We start from the raw sequence: 19,078 nt of genomic DNA, 5'->3' as shown, positions 1-19,078 counted from the left end.
ACTTTGTCTAAACAGCGATGATTTTTGGATTTATATAGGCTAGATATATGATGTCAGGATGCTTCAGCGCTGTGTCACGTCCATAACGTTTTAAAGATTAAGTTTATATCATATAGTAATTATTAATGCAATTAACTTGAAACTTTCTGTACAAAGCCAACTTATAGCCATGCTAATTATGATCAACAGCTCATCTCTATTCTTTGCTCTTATCAACCATATACTGCGTTACGGACGCTTCATATTAAATTGTATGCATACAGGCAAGCATGTTTACCACGTTGCTGATGACTGATATAGCCTACTGTGTAGGTCTATACTGTGGTTTTATTTTGTATCATTGCATGTTAAAATAATTCACTATGTTATGCAGATGCAAAATGTGAAACTAATCTTATTCGCAGTCTAGCATTTTATAAATATTCGTACAATATATATTCAGCATATTTAACTTAACCTGTTTTGTATCTTTATTATTTAATGCATAAGTGATTTATTAAAACAAGTTTATGAGAGCCATTAAAACAAGTTTATGACTGCAACAATTTAATCTTGATCAACATCATCAACGAATTGGAGCAGCATCGGCCCATTATTAGATCATTTTAAAACGTCAAATAGCCTTCAATTTGCATATAACTGTATCTATTTTATTTATTATTTTATTTATTTTAATGCGGATCCCACAGCGTTAACCTAATATAAATGTGCTCTAGGCTATTATTCATATTCAAATGTTTGTGCGGAAAATAATTAATACTCAAGCATCACAGGGTTTTAACAGTCTAGGTTTAATCTTAGTCAATCTTTGGGTAAAATGGGAACCTGTTAAATAATTACTAACAATGAATGGCTGTCGGCTGATGCCAATGTGTCATACATAAACCTTGTTACCATAACCTGTTTAAAAATAATGTAATATTCTATAAATCAACAAATTTGGCTAAAATGACATCATTATCCTTTAAGGAAGTGAACACAGCTAAGAAAAGTAAATCCTACCTCTTTTTTCCCCACTTTATTTGATCAGTTTTGTTAAATTCGTCAGTTGGGAACAATTTATTTATTTAAAAGTGTGTATAGTACTTACCCCAGCATTATATTGGCATTAATTTCTATTTCTAAAAAGCCCCTTGCAAACATTTATGAGTCAACTGTTACCTTTTTGAAGGCATATACACCTCAGTTTACATACTGGTCCCTTGAAAATATACAGTATATACCTCTATAATATTTGTACATACTCCTTAAACATGTATATTTATATAAAAGAAGAGGACTGAGAACAGAGCCCTGTGGGACACCCTGAGTTAGGGGAGTAGTGCAAGATTTAAAGTCATGGACAGCAATTAAGTGTTGTCTATCAGTGAGATATGATTACAACCATGAATGCCAATAAAGCTATATGATATATTGCCATTTTTTTTATAGAATTCTGAACATCTTAAAAATTCTACAAGAGCTTTGTAAACATGATAAAATGGGTATGTAAATGGTAGTGATCTGTAGTGTGTGAGCACCAACTACCATACACAGAGAGACAACAAAGAAGAGAACAAGAAACCTATCAAGAGAACAAATGGCATCATCTAAAAGTATATTCACATACATGTCAGCATGGACAAGTGCACTTACAGTACATCCTCTATCTTAGAGATAATGTGCTCTGCACAGGATCGCTCTTTTTCCAAAGCCACACGGTCTCTCATTCTCTCTGTATCCAGACGGGCTAGCTCTGCTTCAGCCAGGGTCAGACCCATACTGCGCTTGTGCCTGAAACATACAAATAATACACAAGTGAACTTACTGGAGGAGAAGGTTTTGACTGACACTTGTGCTGGTACATTGGAGTTGAAGAGTGCGTGTTGGGGTCTTTATCTGTTTGCGAGTGTGTATTAGATGAGAGCATTTCACCTGAAGTCTTCTAGGTTCTTCTGGATGTCAGGTAGTAGTGTGTCCTGCAGCTGCTGCACATATTGCCGGTGGACGTCCTCTGAGATGGGCTCCGGCCTCTTCCGTTCTGCATTAATTGAGTGTGCAGTCCGTTCTATGCACAGACAAACACATGTATAAAAGTCATGCAAAGTTACACTAAAATGCCACTAAAATGAGATGCACAGTATATTGGCACCATTATCGATAATCAGACGTTTTTCTTATTTACCAATAAATCAGCAAATACAGATTAGTTTAAAAATAAAAAACTAAATATCAGACAGTTAAATTGTTGTTTTATTCAGCCAATATATTTTGTTCTTTTATTTTTAAATAACAGCCCTAGTATTTAGAGGTTTGAACTTACCCAGGTCAGCGATGATGGATTCGGGCACTGTTACTTTCAAGCTCTGTTAAAAAAAACCATTCAACACAATCAGAAACCACATCATCTATCACAAGCTAAACAAGCTGAGACTGCTTTAAAGTTCCTCACAGCTGGTTTTTCTATGAAGAAGGTATCCATGAGGATTCGTCGTGTCTCTTTGGAGCTGGTCTGTTTGTAAAGTTCAGCATAGAGGTAGCACAGCTGCGGAGCGAGAAGGGAAACAAGTGATGTGACTCATCTGGTCTGAGACCAAGCCATAAGCATGCAAGAGAGATTCATGGAACATGGAAAGTAATTTATAAACATTTTGTTAGATTCCTGGAAATTCCAGGTTTGTGGGTAAGAGGGGTGATCGATCTCACCAGCGGCGCAGGGTCAAACTGAGAGACCACATGATGGATGAAAGCTGCCAGGTGAGCAGGCCGAGATTTCAGGAGGTCTACGCTCTGAAAACAGCTACACTGGCCATTCATCTAGAGACAGAAAGAGTTAACTTACATTACTAGTACACATTAATATATTATTCAACTTTATGATTTAATGCATAACTTAAATGTGGGCTTGTGAATGTAAATGTGTAAAAGGTTTTGCTATTTTCCATGAATAAACATTGGGCTCTGTTCCAAACGCTAGTAAGCTTCCTTCTTATCAACTGTCTACCTAGGCAGCTACCTTCTAAGATGACATCATAAGCAGGGTCTCAGAAAAGCGGGGCAAGTGGAACTCTTAGGCATTACTTGCGTAGAGCCGAACTGGAATGTGGATTGGGGTCCCTGCAGAGGGATCACTATTTCAAATTAGAAAGACCCTGATAACGCAATGTGGTCATCTCCAGCAACACAACACCGTTAAGAAAAGTTAGTCAGTGACTTTAAGCAAATGAGAAATTATTTGATGCATCAATCCAGTAGGAGATGGAGATTGTGTAATATGTCTCCTGTAAGATCAAAGACTTACAGACAGATTGAAACAAATATATACCAACATGGCTCACCCATATTACTATGAATGGGAGAAACTGCACCATCAACTACCTTGACAAAGGCTACTAGCCGAAACGTTGGATAATAAATAGCCTATGCTTAAGTGAGTGTGCAGTTGTTCTCTTTCAATTAGGTTTAAATTTTTTCCTTCAACTTGCATCTCTACAGGTGTGCGTGTGCTTTGCCTCACTTGCTCTATTAAGAAACTGCAACATGCAATATAGCAGAATAAGTTCCGCCTTCGAAATAAAAGAGCCAATCATCATTTTACTGCAGACATGCGCACTGGACTGCACATGCGCATTAACTGGAGCAACCTGAAATACCTGTACACTTTTTAAAATCAATTTGAATGTAAAGTAGCTTTTACTTTTACATTTACATTTATACATTTAGCAGACACTTTTATCCAAAGCGACTTACAAATGAGGCCAATGGAAGCAATCAAAATCAACAAAAGAGCAATGATATGCTATAACAAGTCTCAGTTAGCTTAATGCAGTACACGTAGCAAGTTTTTTTTTTAAATCATATAATAAAAAGAAAACAGATAGAATAGAAAAAGAATAGAGCAAGCTTTTGTTAATCAGAAGTCAGAAAGTCAGAATTATAATTGTATAATAAATAAAAAGAAAACAAATAGATAGAATACAAAAAAATTAGAGAAGCAAGTGTTAGTTTTTTTCAATTTTTTTTTTTAAGAAAACAAGCAGTTAGTAAATAAATAGAGTGCTAGAGTTAGAGAGTCAAATAAAGATGGAAGAGATGTGTTTTTAGCCGATTCTTGAAGATGGCTAAGGACTCAGCTGCTCGGACTGAGTTGGGCAGGTCATTCATGGGATGACCATGGGATAGCACAATAAAGTGACGTTCACTTGCAGAACGCAAGCTTCTAGAGGGCACATACCTCTGAAGTAATGAATTTAGGTAAATGGATGCAGAGCCAGTGGTGGTTTTGTAGGCAAACATTAATGCCTTGAATTTTAAGCGAGCAGCTATTGGTAGCCAGTGCAAATTGATAAACAGAGGTGTGACGTGCATTCTTTTCGGCTCGTTAAAAATTAATCTTGCTGCCGCGTTCTGGATTAATTGTAAAGGTTTGATAGAACTGGCTGGAAGACCTGCCAAGAGAACTTTTAGCCAACTTTTTTTTTTGCCAACTTTTAGCGTTGTTCAATGAATTTTTGTGGGCAAAATCCAGTTATTTCAATAGGAATACACACGAGCAGGAATTTTGTGTGAGGGCAAATGATTTCCATTTGCAGATTTCGCATCAGTTATCCACAAAGATTCGCTGTGTTGACCAACAGAAAGCTGCTTGGTTGAGCCCCCAATATACTTCAAGCAAATTGAAAAACAAATTGGAGTGACATCATTTCAAATAAAATCTCATCAAAACAAAGTTCATTTGGAGTTTGTTTTTGGAGATTTAAACAGCTTGGCAACACAAATTTTCTGGAAAACACATTTTAAATAACATTGGTCCGTGGCAAGGTATGTGCGCTCTGCGGCTCTGACTTCTTTGAAATAGATATCTTTTCCGGTTAATTTTTCTCTTCAGTCTGTCGTGGTCAGATGCGAGTAAACACAAACACACTGGAGAGCTGGGGCCCGTTCTTCGTACGTCGCTTGTTACATCCGAGATGAAATGTCACATCCAAGATGATATCATCGCGCTAATCAGGATCTGGCTAATTGGGTTCTTCGAACGCACCTGTTGTTGATGATTTGTATGGCTGGATTGAGTTATCTGAGATAAGTGCACGTTCATGGATTGGTTTAAAAGGGGCTATGTATCGATACTCGAAACAACCCATAATAGACTCTACATTATCTGTATAGCATGTGTGTAAGACTCGAATACAATTTTGAAGTAATAATTTTATGACGAATAAATCTTTCATTGAGTAAAACTGGCTGTAGTATTAAAGACTACACAACACTATTATATTATCTTTAAATTAATTTTTAAATGATTATTATTTTAAATTATTGTCCCTGGATTAGTAGGGTACTCTTGTAATAAAAGTAGCAGTGGTAGCGGACAGATTTTAAGTATCAATTCTGGTTAAAAATGTTTTTTTTTTAAGAAAAAAAAAAAGAATCCTAAAAAAAGAAAAAAATCTAATCCTGTTTACATTAAATAAGCCTGCTCCCGAGCAGGTTTAAGCTTACGGACCTGTTGCTATGACAGCAACTCCGGGATGATCTTCGAAGAACCAAACAATCCAAGATCATGCCAAATCGTCAACAATCAAATCCAGCTAACTGAGTTAGCGAAGTACGAAGAACGGGTCCCTGCTTTATAGTAAAAATTGATGTTGTAAGTCATACACTTTTTTTCATGTTTAATACTGTAAAGCTGCTTGCTTTAAAGCTATCTATTTAACAAAGTACCATATAAATAAACGTGATGCGACTTAAGTTACCTGAAGTGCCAAATTGCAGAGCATATCCAGATCACTATGAACAGATGCTTTCTTAACTGCTGTTTTCTCACCACCGTCATTTTGTTGTGTTTTGTTTGTTACTAAGAGGAAAGCCTGAAGTACATATTACATAATCATCTAAACACTACTCTCAGCACAGGCGGTGCTGGGATGTTTGCAAGCAGTATATCGCTGCTCAGGTATTTCAAACTTTGTTTTACCCCTAAGCTAAGAACAAAAAAGAACTTTGCCATGAGTTATATCTAGGCAGCTCACTAGTGTTTGAAGCAGAGCCTGAGAGTACAAAAATCAAAAGGTAATGTACAGACTATATCCAAGCCACGGTCAACCCTACCTGTTCCTGCTCTGTGTCAAAGTCTTCGTCCTCAGCACCAATGATGTGTGCTACCGGACGAGTGGAGGGGCTCCCCACACTCGACTGCGAATCCTAAATGAGAAACATTCAAATTATGCACAGCACTGAGAAACTACAAATGAAGACATGAGGTCAAAGAGGTCCCTCACAAGGTCAGGTGTGTCTTCGGCATCCGGTGAAGGACAAGAGTTGAGGCTGTCTCGGGGTGTGGTCTTTGGGCTGTGGCAGGGGGTCTCTCTTTGGCATGGACTCTCTGGGACAGGACTGGGAGTGACCTGCACAGATCAATTGACAGCAAATTTTACACAAAGGAACCATAAATCAGCATCCAAGCAAATGTGAAATGTGGAAGGGGAGTCTGACGGGAAGCAGGTCTACTGACAGGGGCTGTGGTATTGTTGGTCCACGCTGGCTCAATTCCAGCATCGCCCTGCCATGAAGGGGGCCGATCCAAATCTCCCCCTCTATCCTCCTGCTCTCCTTCTCCTGGCCTTGGAGATAAGGAGCCATCCTACAACAAACACAAACAAACATTTATTAGCACTGCAACATCATGACATTTCCAGGATGTTAAGTGTAATTTCCGCACCACTAGTTGTACTGAATAGAAGACTACAAAGGTCAGGAATTATTATTTTTTTGCCTAGTTTTGTTGATGTAACAACATGTAAAACCTCAAAAAAAAAAAAAAACCTCAAAAAAGGCATCTTACCCATGTTAACTAAATTTTTTGTCTTAACCAGCCATGACAACAATGCAATGAGTGACAGGGAATTCTACGTTTGAAATGTTTTTACTTGGTACAGATCAGTAACTAGTTGTTTTTTGTATAATATTAAAATGGTTTCTTTTTTGTAATTTGATTATGTATTAATTCAACTTGTTGCGAGATATCCGTGTGCTTGCAGAGCGAGAGAGAGACCGCCCACACGCTCTTCTGACTGGCTTTGATTTGTAATTGATTTTATTGTGTCTTGTAGATACTTGCATCTAGTGTGGACAAAATGCTTGTCTTTTGAATCTTATTGTTGCATCATGCATGTCAGGTCATTTTAAATTTAGTTCAAGTTTTGGTCATTTTGTTGTGTTTTTATATAGCTTTGATTAAGCTTTAGTTATTTTAGTGCTTCAACAAACTAAATGAAAATGAGAAATGTTGCCTTGGCAACAAGCCGAAATAAAGTACGTTTCGTTTTTTTGTTTTATTTCAGTAAATGAAAATGTTTGTATGGTTTTAGCTTTAGTTAACCCTAGACTACACTATCTAAATGTACAATGGAAGATGAAACAGGGCTTCCTGTTTGAAATACGCTATAAGATGTTATATGTTCCACGTGTTTTACTGACTAATAAAATTTCATGTTATGAGCATTACTAATTAGTTGTTAAAAAGCAAATATGGTGTAAACTGATGGTTAATTTTCTCAGTTGCCTCCACACATGTTGTGTTACATATAGTGTCACTAGCAAAAAAAACAATGATTTAACATGAACAAACTTTTCCATCAATTCCAATTTTAATGAACTTGAAATTATATCAAGTTCAAATGTGTATTTGAAATGTGTGAAATGTGTATTTATACCAAATCAAAAAATAACAAATAAATATTATTTTAAACATTACATTTTAAGGGGGTCTGAATACTTTCCGTACCCACTGTATATATAGTTTATTTTTTATTACAGTTTTTTGTTTTTTTTACATTTTAGAACTGAGAATTTCTCTGAATCACAGCTTGTTGGTAGGTTTTGTGTGTGTGTGTGTGTGTGTGTACCTGTCCAGTCCCAGAGGGCTTGCTGAGCTGCTCCTGGTGCTGTGGAATGTGCTTCTTGGCGTCCTGGATTTCCTTCAGTAGTTTAGGTGTAGGGTTCCTGCTGTGCTCCTCCGTCATGGCCTGTAATTTATCAAACATCACAGTGGCTCTGATCATTCTTACGTCTCTTGTCATAGAGGATGTGAGACTGAAAACTCAGAGAGTGCTGTCACAACATCACGTGGTTGATACAAGTGCACTTTTATGTATCAGCGCAATGACGGTCCTAATCACACGAGTCAGTCTATAATAATAGCTTCAGTTCAGCAAATTACGTCAATACTTTCCAATGGTTCTAAACTGAATGTGTACTACATACAGCACACATTTACACATACTAATAGATCGCAGTATTCTTGCTGTATTTCTAAGCAACTCTGCAAAGCAGCAGCATTTCAAGTAGGGTTTCAGTTCTCAAAACTTGATAAAAAATATGCTAAAAATGCACGGCAACTTGATCAGCACCATAGTCATCTATTATAATAAATTTCTTTAAGAAAAAAGTAATGGAATATATTTTTAAAAATCCACACAGGTCAGTCTTGATTTGTAGATTTAACTACACTTTTATTGTCCATTCCAGATAACCATTATACATTATTGTTCAAAAGTTTGGGTCAGTAAGATTTTTTCAATGCTTTTAAAGAAATTATGATCAACAAAGGTTGAATTTATTTGATCAAAAATACTGTGTGAAATATTACAATTTAATGTAACTGGGTTCAATTTTAATATATTTTAAAGTATAATTTGTTCCTGTGACGGCAAAGCTGAATTGTCAGCAGTCATTCTCCAGTCTTCAGTCTTAAATGATCCTTCAGAAATCATTCTAATATGCTGATTTGCTGCTCAAGAAACAATTCTTACTATTATCAGTGTTGAAAATAGTTTTGCTGCTTAATATTATTGTGGAAACCGTGATACATTTTTTTTTCAGGATTCTTGATGAAACTTAATTTCAGGATTCTTGAGCATCTCGATTCAAAACCACACGATCTTATTCCCAATGACAATAATTGTATTGTATTGATTATCTCGTTATGCGAGTAGGTGGCAAAAATGTAAAAAAAAAAACTTATTTGTCATTGAATCATTTATTCAAGAGATTCATTTAGAAACACTGATTCAACCAATAACTAATGTCTTTATAAATGAGACACTGACTACTTCATTCAAATATATTTTTTAAATAATTTAATTCAAATTAATATATTTTAATAGACTGAAGCAATGAACATTTTGTCAGAACCTCTAGTAAATTAAATTTGATTTTGGCTGTCTAATGCTTTTCTTCAGAATAGTGGAAAAATCACACTCTCTATTTACAAAATAAATAAATAAAAAAATCTGGATTTTCAATGTATCCAAAATTTTGCAGCTCTAATGAAAGTTCAAAGAAAACTCAAATCATTTTGAAAATAAATGATTTGAAACAAATCTTTTGCAACATTAATTATACATGTATTTTCTGTCACTTTTGGTCAATTTAAAGCATCTGTGCTGAATTAAAAAAAAAAAACTCGAACAGTGAAAGGCAGTGTCCAATTTAAACCATTATGAAAGGAAGTACTCATTGCAGTAACCCAGAAATCACTTTCGTATAGAGCCACAGCCCTCTTACGTGTTCAAGACACTGCCTGTATGAAAGCATGTGACTGCTGTTGCTGTTTTGCTGCTGTGACACTTCAAACACAACCAGTGAAACACATGAGTTACTGTAGTAAAAGGCATACAGTGCTATGAAAGACTGAAGGCAGATGATATGGGGCTGATGGAGATCAAGGCCGTATATCAGCTCTTACCCATACAGACAGAGGGGTCGGTTTGCGCTCCGAGGGGCTGGGGGAGGAAGACGAGCGGTCTGGACCGATGGGCCCCGGGGAGTGAGGGGAGGTGAGTGAGAAGAGAGGCCCCTCCTCCCCCTCGCCGTCTGAGAGGGGGATCTGAGGCAGGCCTGGCGGTCTCCCCAGTACTGTCAGGGCCACATAGGAGCCCGCTGTACACAAACACACACAAACACACCAACAACTGTACAGTATTGTTCATTTTAAATGTGAATAACCTTATAAACTCAGTAAAAAGACACAAGCTACTTACATTTTATTAGCTTTACAACTTCTACATGATTTGAATGTGTAACTAATGTCCCATTGACCTGCATGAAAAAAACAAAACATTAAACACATTGATTAAATTAAATTCATAGATGCTACTTAAACCAGAATGCTGCATTAGTCTTTAGTTTGTGCTGTATTTACTTAATAAACCAAATTTTTTTTACATAAACGTATTTGAAAGTTGCTTCTTAACATTAAGAACAATATTTAAAAGTTGCTTCATAACATTAAGAACAATATTGCCAGTTACTGTCTATTTCTGTACCAGCAATGAAAATATGTGCTAAAAAATACTTATTATACTGTTTTCAGTGTTATTATACAGTATATACTTATATACTATTAGTTTTTTATTAATATTTTGAATAAGTTTTTATTTTTGTATTTTTAAATTGTATTTTACTTTTAGTTGACTTAATTATGTTGAGTATTTTTTTATATTTTGTATTTTTTTTTACAAGTCTACATAGTTTTTATTCATTTTTATTTTCAGTTACTTTTTAGTGCAAGTTAAACAATGAAAATTGCTTTGGTACCTAGCAGAAAAAAAATACATTTATGAGTTGACAGGCTTGCATGACCAAACTACATTTCCCATCATTCTACAGCAGCGCTCCAAAAGGCTTCCTGTGTTTGTTGGGCTGAGAAAAAAAACTGGTCAAAATGGCCAGAATATTCGGACCAATATGATATGAGAATACACTACCATTCAAAACCATTCAGGGTCAGTATGTTTTTATTTCTTTATTTTATTTTTTTAATACTTATTAATACTTTTATTCAGCAAGGAAAAATGAAACTGGTCAAAAATAACAATAATACAATTTATAATGTTTCTAATTTAAATAAATGCTTTTCTTTTATAACTTTCTATTCGTCAAAGAATCCTGACAAATGTTTCTTAATATTCTTCCACGAAAATATGAAGCAGCACAAGAGTTTTCATAATAAGAAGAAATATTTCTTGAGCAGCAAATCAGCATATGAGAATGATTTCTAAAAACTGAATTAACGGCTGCTGAAAATTCAGCTTTATCTCCACAAGCACAAATTACATAAAAAAAATAAAATGGTAATAGTGTGAAATAATTTTTATTTTAAAATAACTTTTCTATTTACCGTTTCCCACACACACACACACACACGTGTGTGTGTGTGTCTGTAGAAAACGGTAAATAAAAAAAACAGTTATTTTAAAATTAAAAACTATTTCACAATATTACCATTTTCACTATTTTTGAGCAAATATATGCAGCCTTGCTGAGCATAAGAGTTCTTTCAAAAACAAAAAAAAACTGTACTGACTACAAACTTTTAAATGGTAGTGTAGGTCACATCATAATTATGATTTCTGAACTAATAAGTAGGGCCAGAGATATATGCAGAGCTATAATTCTCCATTCAGCCAGCAGGAGACAGAGCACAGCACCAGAGACATCCTGCCGACATCAGGTGAGCTGTCTGGAGAGGATGTGTGTATGGTAGCCTCAGGGCTTAAAGACACAAGCCCCAATAACAGACTGTGCTTATTTTGAACTAAATCTCGACAATCTACATTAAAATCTACTTCTCCGATTAATAATTCTGAACTTCGTCAAGGTGGAGCCCCTGATGATAATCACCTTTATGATCCGGTCACCTGTCTGAACACCAGCTCGCATGGCAGCTCCATCTACATGCAAAACAAGAAAAAGAGAGATCATGCATTCTGCTGAAATGAAAAAAATATACTACGGTACCATCTGACATCAGTGCAGATTAAGGATGGTCACAAGTAGCTTGAATACACATTTTCACTGTCTCACTGTAGTTAGGGGAAAAGCAACTATGCATTTAGCACTGTTAGTAATTATACTGTGCTGTGGTGCTACACAACCAGATAATTATCCATGCCTTGGTAGTTAAAGGAGACAAGTGTGTGTTTAAGTCACTCGTGAAACTCTTCTGCATGTGCATGTTATGGAGGTCAAAACAAGGACAATGAACAACAGGGATTGTGTCTTTCTTACCCTCTTTTACAAGCTGTACAAACACAGGGTTATCGCCGCTCACTGTCAGCCCAAAGCCATTCTCATCTTTCTGGATGATAACACAACGCTGCACAAGCCCTGCGAGACAGAGAGAGAGGGAGAGAGGGGGATAAAGCAATGGAAAGATATGGAGGGTGCAAGAGAGAGGATGAGGACTTGCTAAGTAGCACTCAAGGAGCTGGATAAAGAAGATTGTGTTATTCCTGGTCACATACAGTATAGTGGCTGTGGGTATGTAAAACCAGATCAAACGGCTGAGAGACAGTGGATAAACACACCAAAAATGATTTCTTGAAAGGCCTGGAGCATGCCAGATGCACTCAGTCATGAAAGAGCTTTAGAAACGACATAAACAACAAAAACCTGTTTCTTTTCTGGCATGCTTGTGACTGCAGGAAGTCCATGTGAGAAAATGTAAGAAAGCTCCTCAAACATACACTACCGTTCAAAAGTTTGAGGGCACTAAGACACACACACACACACACAAAAAAACTATTTCAAATAAATCAAATAAATTGTAGATTAATAATAAGAGATGTTTCTTGAGCACCATTTCATCATATTCAAATTATTTTTGAAGGATCATTTGACACGGAAGAATGGATTTGCCATCACAGGAATAAATAACATTTTCAAATATATTAAAAGAGTTACTTTAAATTGTACTAATATCCACAATTTTACCGTTTACTGTATTTTTGAGAAGAAAAAAAACAAAACATATGCTTGGTGACCATAAGTGACTTCTTTAAAAAAAAAAAAAAAAAAGAATCATACTGACCACAGACTTTTGACTCATTTCACAATATAAATATGCTTAGAATCTTAGAAAGATTTTAGTATATATCAAAGCATGAAATGGTGTTTTCAACTACTTTTACTTCTGGAATCAGACATATTTCTAAATCTAATAAAGCCGGGACACACCAAGCTGACTTGTGTCAAAAAACTGGCACTATCACGTGCATTCTCCTCCTGCGTGGAAGGAATTACCTGGCTATATCAGCAAATCTATAGCCTGTTTGTCATTCAAAAGAAGAAAACGAAACAAGGATATGAGATATATGCAAGTATACGAAACGTAAATAAAGCAGTGCTTGCTTACCCTTTTGAACATCAGTTATGCTGATAACTTTCTTCATTTTAAGTGGCTCATATTGTTAAGAAAATATTTGCGTATTGGAATGCTCGGACACGATAACGTAACATTAGAATAGCCTCTGTCTGTGCTGCTAAACTGAACATCCAATCAGAGTTCCGAATTGGGCAAACTGCCGCCAACGTGTGGAACACACTGCAAAACTGGTTTTCAGCAAGAAAAAAGAAAATCATCATTATTTAGCAAAACTGTCAAAACTGAAAGATGTTTTAGAATTAGATCAGTTATTACATTTTGATGAAAGATTACAGACACCTTTTCTTAGGAATAACAAAATGTTAAATCACATTTTACAATAGGATCTTGAAGGTGTATTGATAAAGTAAATGGGATCGATTTTGATTTGAAGATGACTATAAAGTGAGATATCCTTACAATACTATGAAAAGCAAATTAGATGTAAATTAAGACATACCCCCGCAATCAAGCACGCATATCTGTGCCAGCATCATCACATAAGAATAAATCCCTCACAATAAATCCATCACATAAGAATAAATCCCTCACTATAAATCCATCACATAAGAATAAATCCCTCACTATAAATCCATCACATAAGAATAAATCAACTATGAGCAATGGAGTATTAAACAAGAAAGAATCCATTAAAAATGCATGTTTAAAATAATAAAATCATGGTCCTTACAAAGAAATAAATCATAATACAGCTAGAAAGAGCTGTTGAGATACAAAACACTTGTGTACAAAGTATACAAATTAAGATTTATTCAGTACAGATAACAAGAGTTTTTTATTTTTCTTAATTTAAGCATACTGTCATTCAGGATCTGCCAATGCATATGTATACCACAAAAAAATAATAATAATAAATTACGCCTCTGTAGACAGGTGTCTGTTAACAGTTTTAACATGGACACTGCTTGTGTGAAGAGTGGACATGTAAAAAAACAAAAACACGTCAGACAAGTATCTCACAAGACTGGATCAGTCTGCAATGTGTTTCGCTGAAATGCTTTGGTGCAGCTCTTAAGCCATTCATGTGTGACGGCTACAAAAGTGCATCTTCCTCCATTTTTGCTACTAACACAAAAACACATACCCTCACACATTCACAAACACTCTGGCTGAGTGTAGCCATTATACTGGACTTGATAGACTGGTGTATGGCAAATTTGTGACAACTACACTCAATAAAACAAGACCAGATGACCTGCCTTTTTGCCCGAATTATATTGCTTTATGTATGTGACATCTGGCCTGAATTAACTCAATGGATGCATCTTTCAAAGCTTTTAGAAGCTGTTGGAATGATTACTCCTTGTTCTCATGCATTATCTGATTCAAAAGAATCATTCATTTGAAAAAAATATTTCAGTTGTTTTACTGATTGTACTCAGTGTTTCAATTTGAGACTGAGCCTGATAGTGATTTTTGATTTTGATGTCAGATGAATACAGACATTTTTATGAAAGGCTCAATGTAATACAGCAGTAACATAATTATAACATAATAGTATTGTCCCATTACTGAATTCAAAAGCACACAACTTTTTTTTTGTGTGTGTGTGTAGCATAGAACAGCGATTTTCGTTTTTTTTAAGCCAAGGACCCCAAATATTTTGATCCCCTTGTGAAGGACCTCTTCTGACAGGCATTAAACTGTTTAAAGATTACAGTAAATTCTATTTCAAATAAATTCTGTTCTTTTAAACTATTTTGAAATATACCTGAGAAGAAGAAAAACATATTAGAATGATTTCTGAATTGTAGTGCACACATTTTATTAATTGATACATTCTGGATAAATAATATTATATACATTTTAAATATTATTAAATATAACTTTATAATTTTTTGGAGTTTAAGATTAGTTGGGCTGGGTGCACTTGGTCAACTAACCACAAAGAATTGACTCGTTTGAATGAAATGTTTCAAGCATCTGTTCATTCATTCTGTTCACTTACATCAAACAGATGGCTGTAAAGTAAGATTAAAAGGAAACTAAAGGCATGAACTCACAACAGAATAGATGAAAAGAGCCAGACAGAGTCAGCGAGAAAGAGACTACTGCAGAAAGGTTAAGGTGTGTAAGGACAAGGCACAGCACACCACCTCAATAATGCAAAAGGCTCCAGATCGCTAACAATTAAACATGTCTTTGAGCAAGTCCAGCTCCACCAAGGTACAGCCCAACACCAAGACATGCTAAGAAATCAGTGCAGGCCAAGTTTGAGCGGCGGGCATAAAAGAAAACGAATGAGGCTCACACAAACACGCTCACAAACCACAGCAAATCCCCAGAGCAGCGGCAGTGACCCTTACCGCAGGACTCTGGCCTTCCGTCGGCTACTACACTTTGAACAGCCAGTTCTGACAGCAGAAAACATGTGGCACACACACATACAAACAGCAAGAGAAAGAACACAATTGAAAAAAATACACTCCATATGGAAGTAATGTGTGGAATTCTGCCGAATTAATTTATTTGAGATTTTAACTCAAAATAATGGGAAAAAGGTAAAAAAAAATTTTAATGACTGATTTTTACAATAAAAATCATAATACATAATAATAAAATGATAAAACAATAATAAAACATTATCTCAGTATCACTTGAGTTTACAAAATCACACTTTTACCAAATTTGAGACAGTTTATCCATGACCAACAGACATTGCTTCTTTTTCCTCCCGACTCAATTTATAAAATGATGACTCAGACCCATCTGAGACACACCCTGTATATCCTCCTTGATGACTCAGCTAGATCCCTTACTAAAATAAACCCCCATCCTTAAATGAGATTTCCCTCTCTGATGGCCGCACAGCTGTACGTCCCCACGGCAGGAAGAGAGAGGGATTACAGTCCTGTCATCCGGAGCTTGTGATGACATGGGTGTCCCACATAATGGTATAACCAGGCCGCTAAAACCATATCAAGTACAAAGTAGGGATGTAACGATTACCGGTTTGACGATAAATCATGATAAAATTCCCGACGGTTAGTATTACCATTTCATATTTTAATTATCATTAAAACCGTATTAGATTACCGCGATTTGAACAATTCACGATAAATAAATACTACATCATTGGTAATGTTATTGTTTTAGTGATTATGCAATCAAAAAGTCATTTTATTTGTTGTTTGTTGATTTTTAAATATAAAACTTGGTGAAGTGATTTATGTGTTGGTACTTTTTGAACATCTCCAGCACATTTTAACAAAACCGTGATAATACTGATAACGTGATAATTTTATCACTATAATTTTGTCACTATAATCGTGATAAGAAATTTTCATACCATTACATCCCTAGTCCAAAGCGCTGGGAATTAAAATCCATACTGCACGGCAACTTGGGCTCTGGTGTGCTTGATTTGATAACTTCAGTCATGTCTGGTTAATCCACAGATGTGTGATAAATTCACTTCAGTACACTAAGAGCACATTTTTACTGCTATTATATATTCCCATGGAGTGTGAACATTAACACTGTGACAATGGGCTATTTTATATTGCTCACTTTTGGTTCATTTGTCTTGAATCAACATTTGATAATGCTGTTCGCAGTAAAACATGAAAGAATTAAAAATGAAAACAATAAATAAATAAATTCCTTTTCTTTTTTTTTCTCTATATTTCTCCCCTGCTCTAGCTTGTCTACTAATTTAGCTTTCTAATAAATGTAGCATTGTATACTGCAAATACTAATTTGGCGCTGTAATCAATTGCTTATTTTCCTCCATTGTAAGTTGCTTTAGATAAAAGTGTCTGCTAAATGCATATGTAAACATAAAAGTAACATTTAAAGGGGTCATATGATGCTGCTAAAAAACATTATTTTGTGTATTTGGTGTAATGAAATGTGTTTATGCGGTTTAAGTTTCAAAAAACACATTATTTTCCACATACTGTACATTATTGTTTCTCCTCTATGCCCCGCCTTTCTGAAACGCATCAATTTTTACAAAGCTCATTGGTCTGAAAAGCGAGGTGTGCTCTGATTGGCCAGCTATCCAGTGCGTTGTGATTGGCCGAATACCTCAAGCGTGAGACGATATCGTCCTCTTTTGGAAGGTCAAACAAAGTAGTTTCGCTTTCACAACGAAACACACAGCGCCTTCACGACATGGCGGCGACAACAATACTACAGCGAGAATAAACGTTACGCCTTCTTTCTTTGCGTGAACGTTTGGGCGGCGTTATGCAAATCTTCTCACATCGTGACGTAGACATGTGGGGTGTGTTAGAACGAGCCGTTTTAGGTAGACGTGGTTGACTCTTAACTTTTATAAAGAATATCTCTTTGGATTTGAGACTTTAGTCTTTGCAACTTTACAGATCTTCTTTATGCACCAAGAGCTTGTAACACTCCAAAGAGAAAGGAAAAATTGAAATCGCATCATATGACCCCTTTAAAATCCATATGGGTAAACAGTAAAAAAAAAAAAATGACAAAATGAGAAAGTGCTTAAAATAGTTCACTCAAAAATGAAAAATGTGTCACAATTTCTCTAAATGTTGCAGCATCAAAACTCATTTGCACATTTTTGATTCAAATAGGCAAACGAAATTTGAAAGCTGTGGTGAAGGGAAGGATTTTTAGTGAATTTAAAGTTCAGTCAAAGTACTGTGCGAGTTGTGTGGACTGTTTTTAGTGGTATTTTTGTTGTCTTTTTTAGGCTTGACAGGCTCAGTTCGCATTCATTTTTATTTTATGGTAAACACTGAATTGGAACTGAATTGAATATATGTCATGTTGAGCATGACATTTTCAAATTATTTAAAATTTAAAGCAGTAAAATATTTCTTGGCGGAAAATGTTGCACTTTTTTAAGCTTAATGTTTTCGTTTTTCCATTGTTTTATTCTCATTTTCATATGCTACAATTCAAACGTTTGGGGTCAGTAAGATTTTTGTAATGTTTTTGAATGAGGTCTCTGCACTAAAGGCTGCATTTATTTGATAAAAAAATATAGTAAAAACACCCATTTTCAGTATAACATGATCCTTTAGATATCTTTCTAATATGCTGATTTGGTGCTCAAAAACATTGCTTATTATTATCAATGATGAAAACAGCTGTGCTACTTAAAGGAGACATATTATGCCCCTTTTTACAATATGTAATATAAGTCCCTGGTGTCCCCAGAATGTGTCTGTGAAGTTTCAGCTCAAAATACTCAACAGATCATTTATTATATCATTTCGAAAATGCCTATTTTGAGTGGAAGCAGAAACACGCTGTTTTTCGGGGCTGTCTCTTTAAATGCAAATGAGTTGCTGCTCCCCGCCCCCTTTTTCCAGAATAGAGCTGCACCATTACAGCTCAGACCTGCTAAAAACATCTGTTTTGGTTCTGATTATCGTGTTTATCTCGCTGAAATCATGCGTTTTAAACCATATGAGTTTATACTTCTGATATAAGGTTTTCAGAGTGCACATGTACAGAAAGCGACTGTCACAGCATGTGAGTACTAAACTAAGTTCTCATTCACACACAAGTTTACGTTAAAAACACACACAAGTTACAAAAACAGTCGGTTATGTTTGTGAAGGTAAACTGCTGGGAAATAAATCGGATGTTTATTTTAGATCTGTTAACAGCAGCAATATACAGTAAATAAATCAATAAATCCACTGCTCTCTTGTCTCCTCTGAGGCTGGGACTGTAAATAGTGTTCTGTGCTCGTCTGTGCAGCCAAAGACAGAACAGTTAGCATGTTTTGCTCAGACTTTCGCCATGGCATTAGAACTAGTACACCGTTGTGGCTTGCAAAATCAAAATGACGGTGCCGTGGGTGTAAACTTACAAATTAAGGGGCGGTAATATTATAATGAGATCCCTTTGCCACATCACTAGGGGAGCGAAATCAGACGCGCT

General features: G+C 35.7%; 1 protein-coding gene across 1 annotated transcript in view; it reads right to left on the bottom strand.

Annotated features, from left to right (window-relative positions):
- Nucleotides 1-19,078, bottom strand: part of LOC107712928 (rho guanine nucleotide exchange factor 12-like) — an 81,662-nt gene that overhangs the window by 17,195 nt on the left and 45,389 nt on the right. The window contains exons 4-16 of the mRNA XM_016518329.1: nucleotides 12,052-12,150; nucleotides 11,665-11,714; nucleotides 10,023-10,080; nucleotides 9,728-9,921; nucleotides 7,887-8,006; nucleotides 6,494-6,622; nucleotides 6,261-6,386; nucleotides 6,091-6,183; nucleotides 2,686-2,796; nucleotides 2,432-2,524; nucleotides 2,303-2,345; nucleotides 1,915-2,047; nucleotides 1,636-1,773 (exon numbers count right to left, since the gene is read on the bottom strand). Coding sequence (XP_016373815.1) covers nucleotides 1,636-1,773; nucleotides 1,915-2,047; nucleotides 2,303-2,345; nucleotides 2,432-2,524; nucleotides 2,686-2,796; nucleotides 6,091-6,183; nucleotides 6,261-6,386; nucleotides 6,494-6,622; nucleotides 7,887-8,006; nucleotides 9,728-9,921; nucleotides 10,023-10,080; nucleotides 11,665-11,714; nucleotides 12,052-12,150 — 1,387 coding nt within the window. The remainder of the gene's footprint in view (nucleotides 1-1,635; nucleotides 1,774-1,914; nucleotides 2,048-2,302; nucleotides 2,346-2,431; nucleotides 2,525-2,685; nucleotides 2,797-6,090; nucleotides 6,184-6,260; nucleotides 6,387-6,493; nucleotides 6,623-7,886; nucleotides 8,007-9,727; nucleotides 9,922-10,022; nucleotides 10,081-11,664; nucleotides 11,715-12,051; nucleotides 12,151-19,078) is intronic.

This window comes from Sinocyclocheilus rhinocerous, unplaced genomic scaffold, assembly GCF_001515625.1.
Source record: "Sinocyclocheilus rhinocerous isolate Xijiao unplaced genomic scaffold, SAMN03320098_v1.1 scaffold4011, whole genome shotgun sequence".
NCBI lineage: Eukaryota > Metazoa > Chordata > Actinopteri > Cypriniformes > Cyprinidae > Sinocyclocheilus > Sinocyclocheilus rhinocerous.
This window is presented reverse-complemented; position numbering and strand designations above follow the sequence as displayed.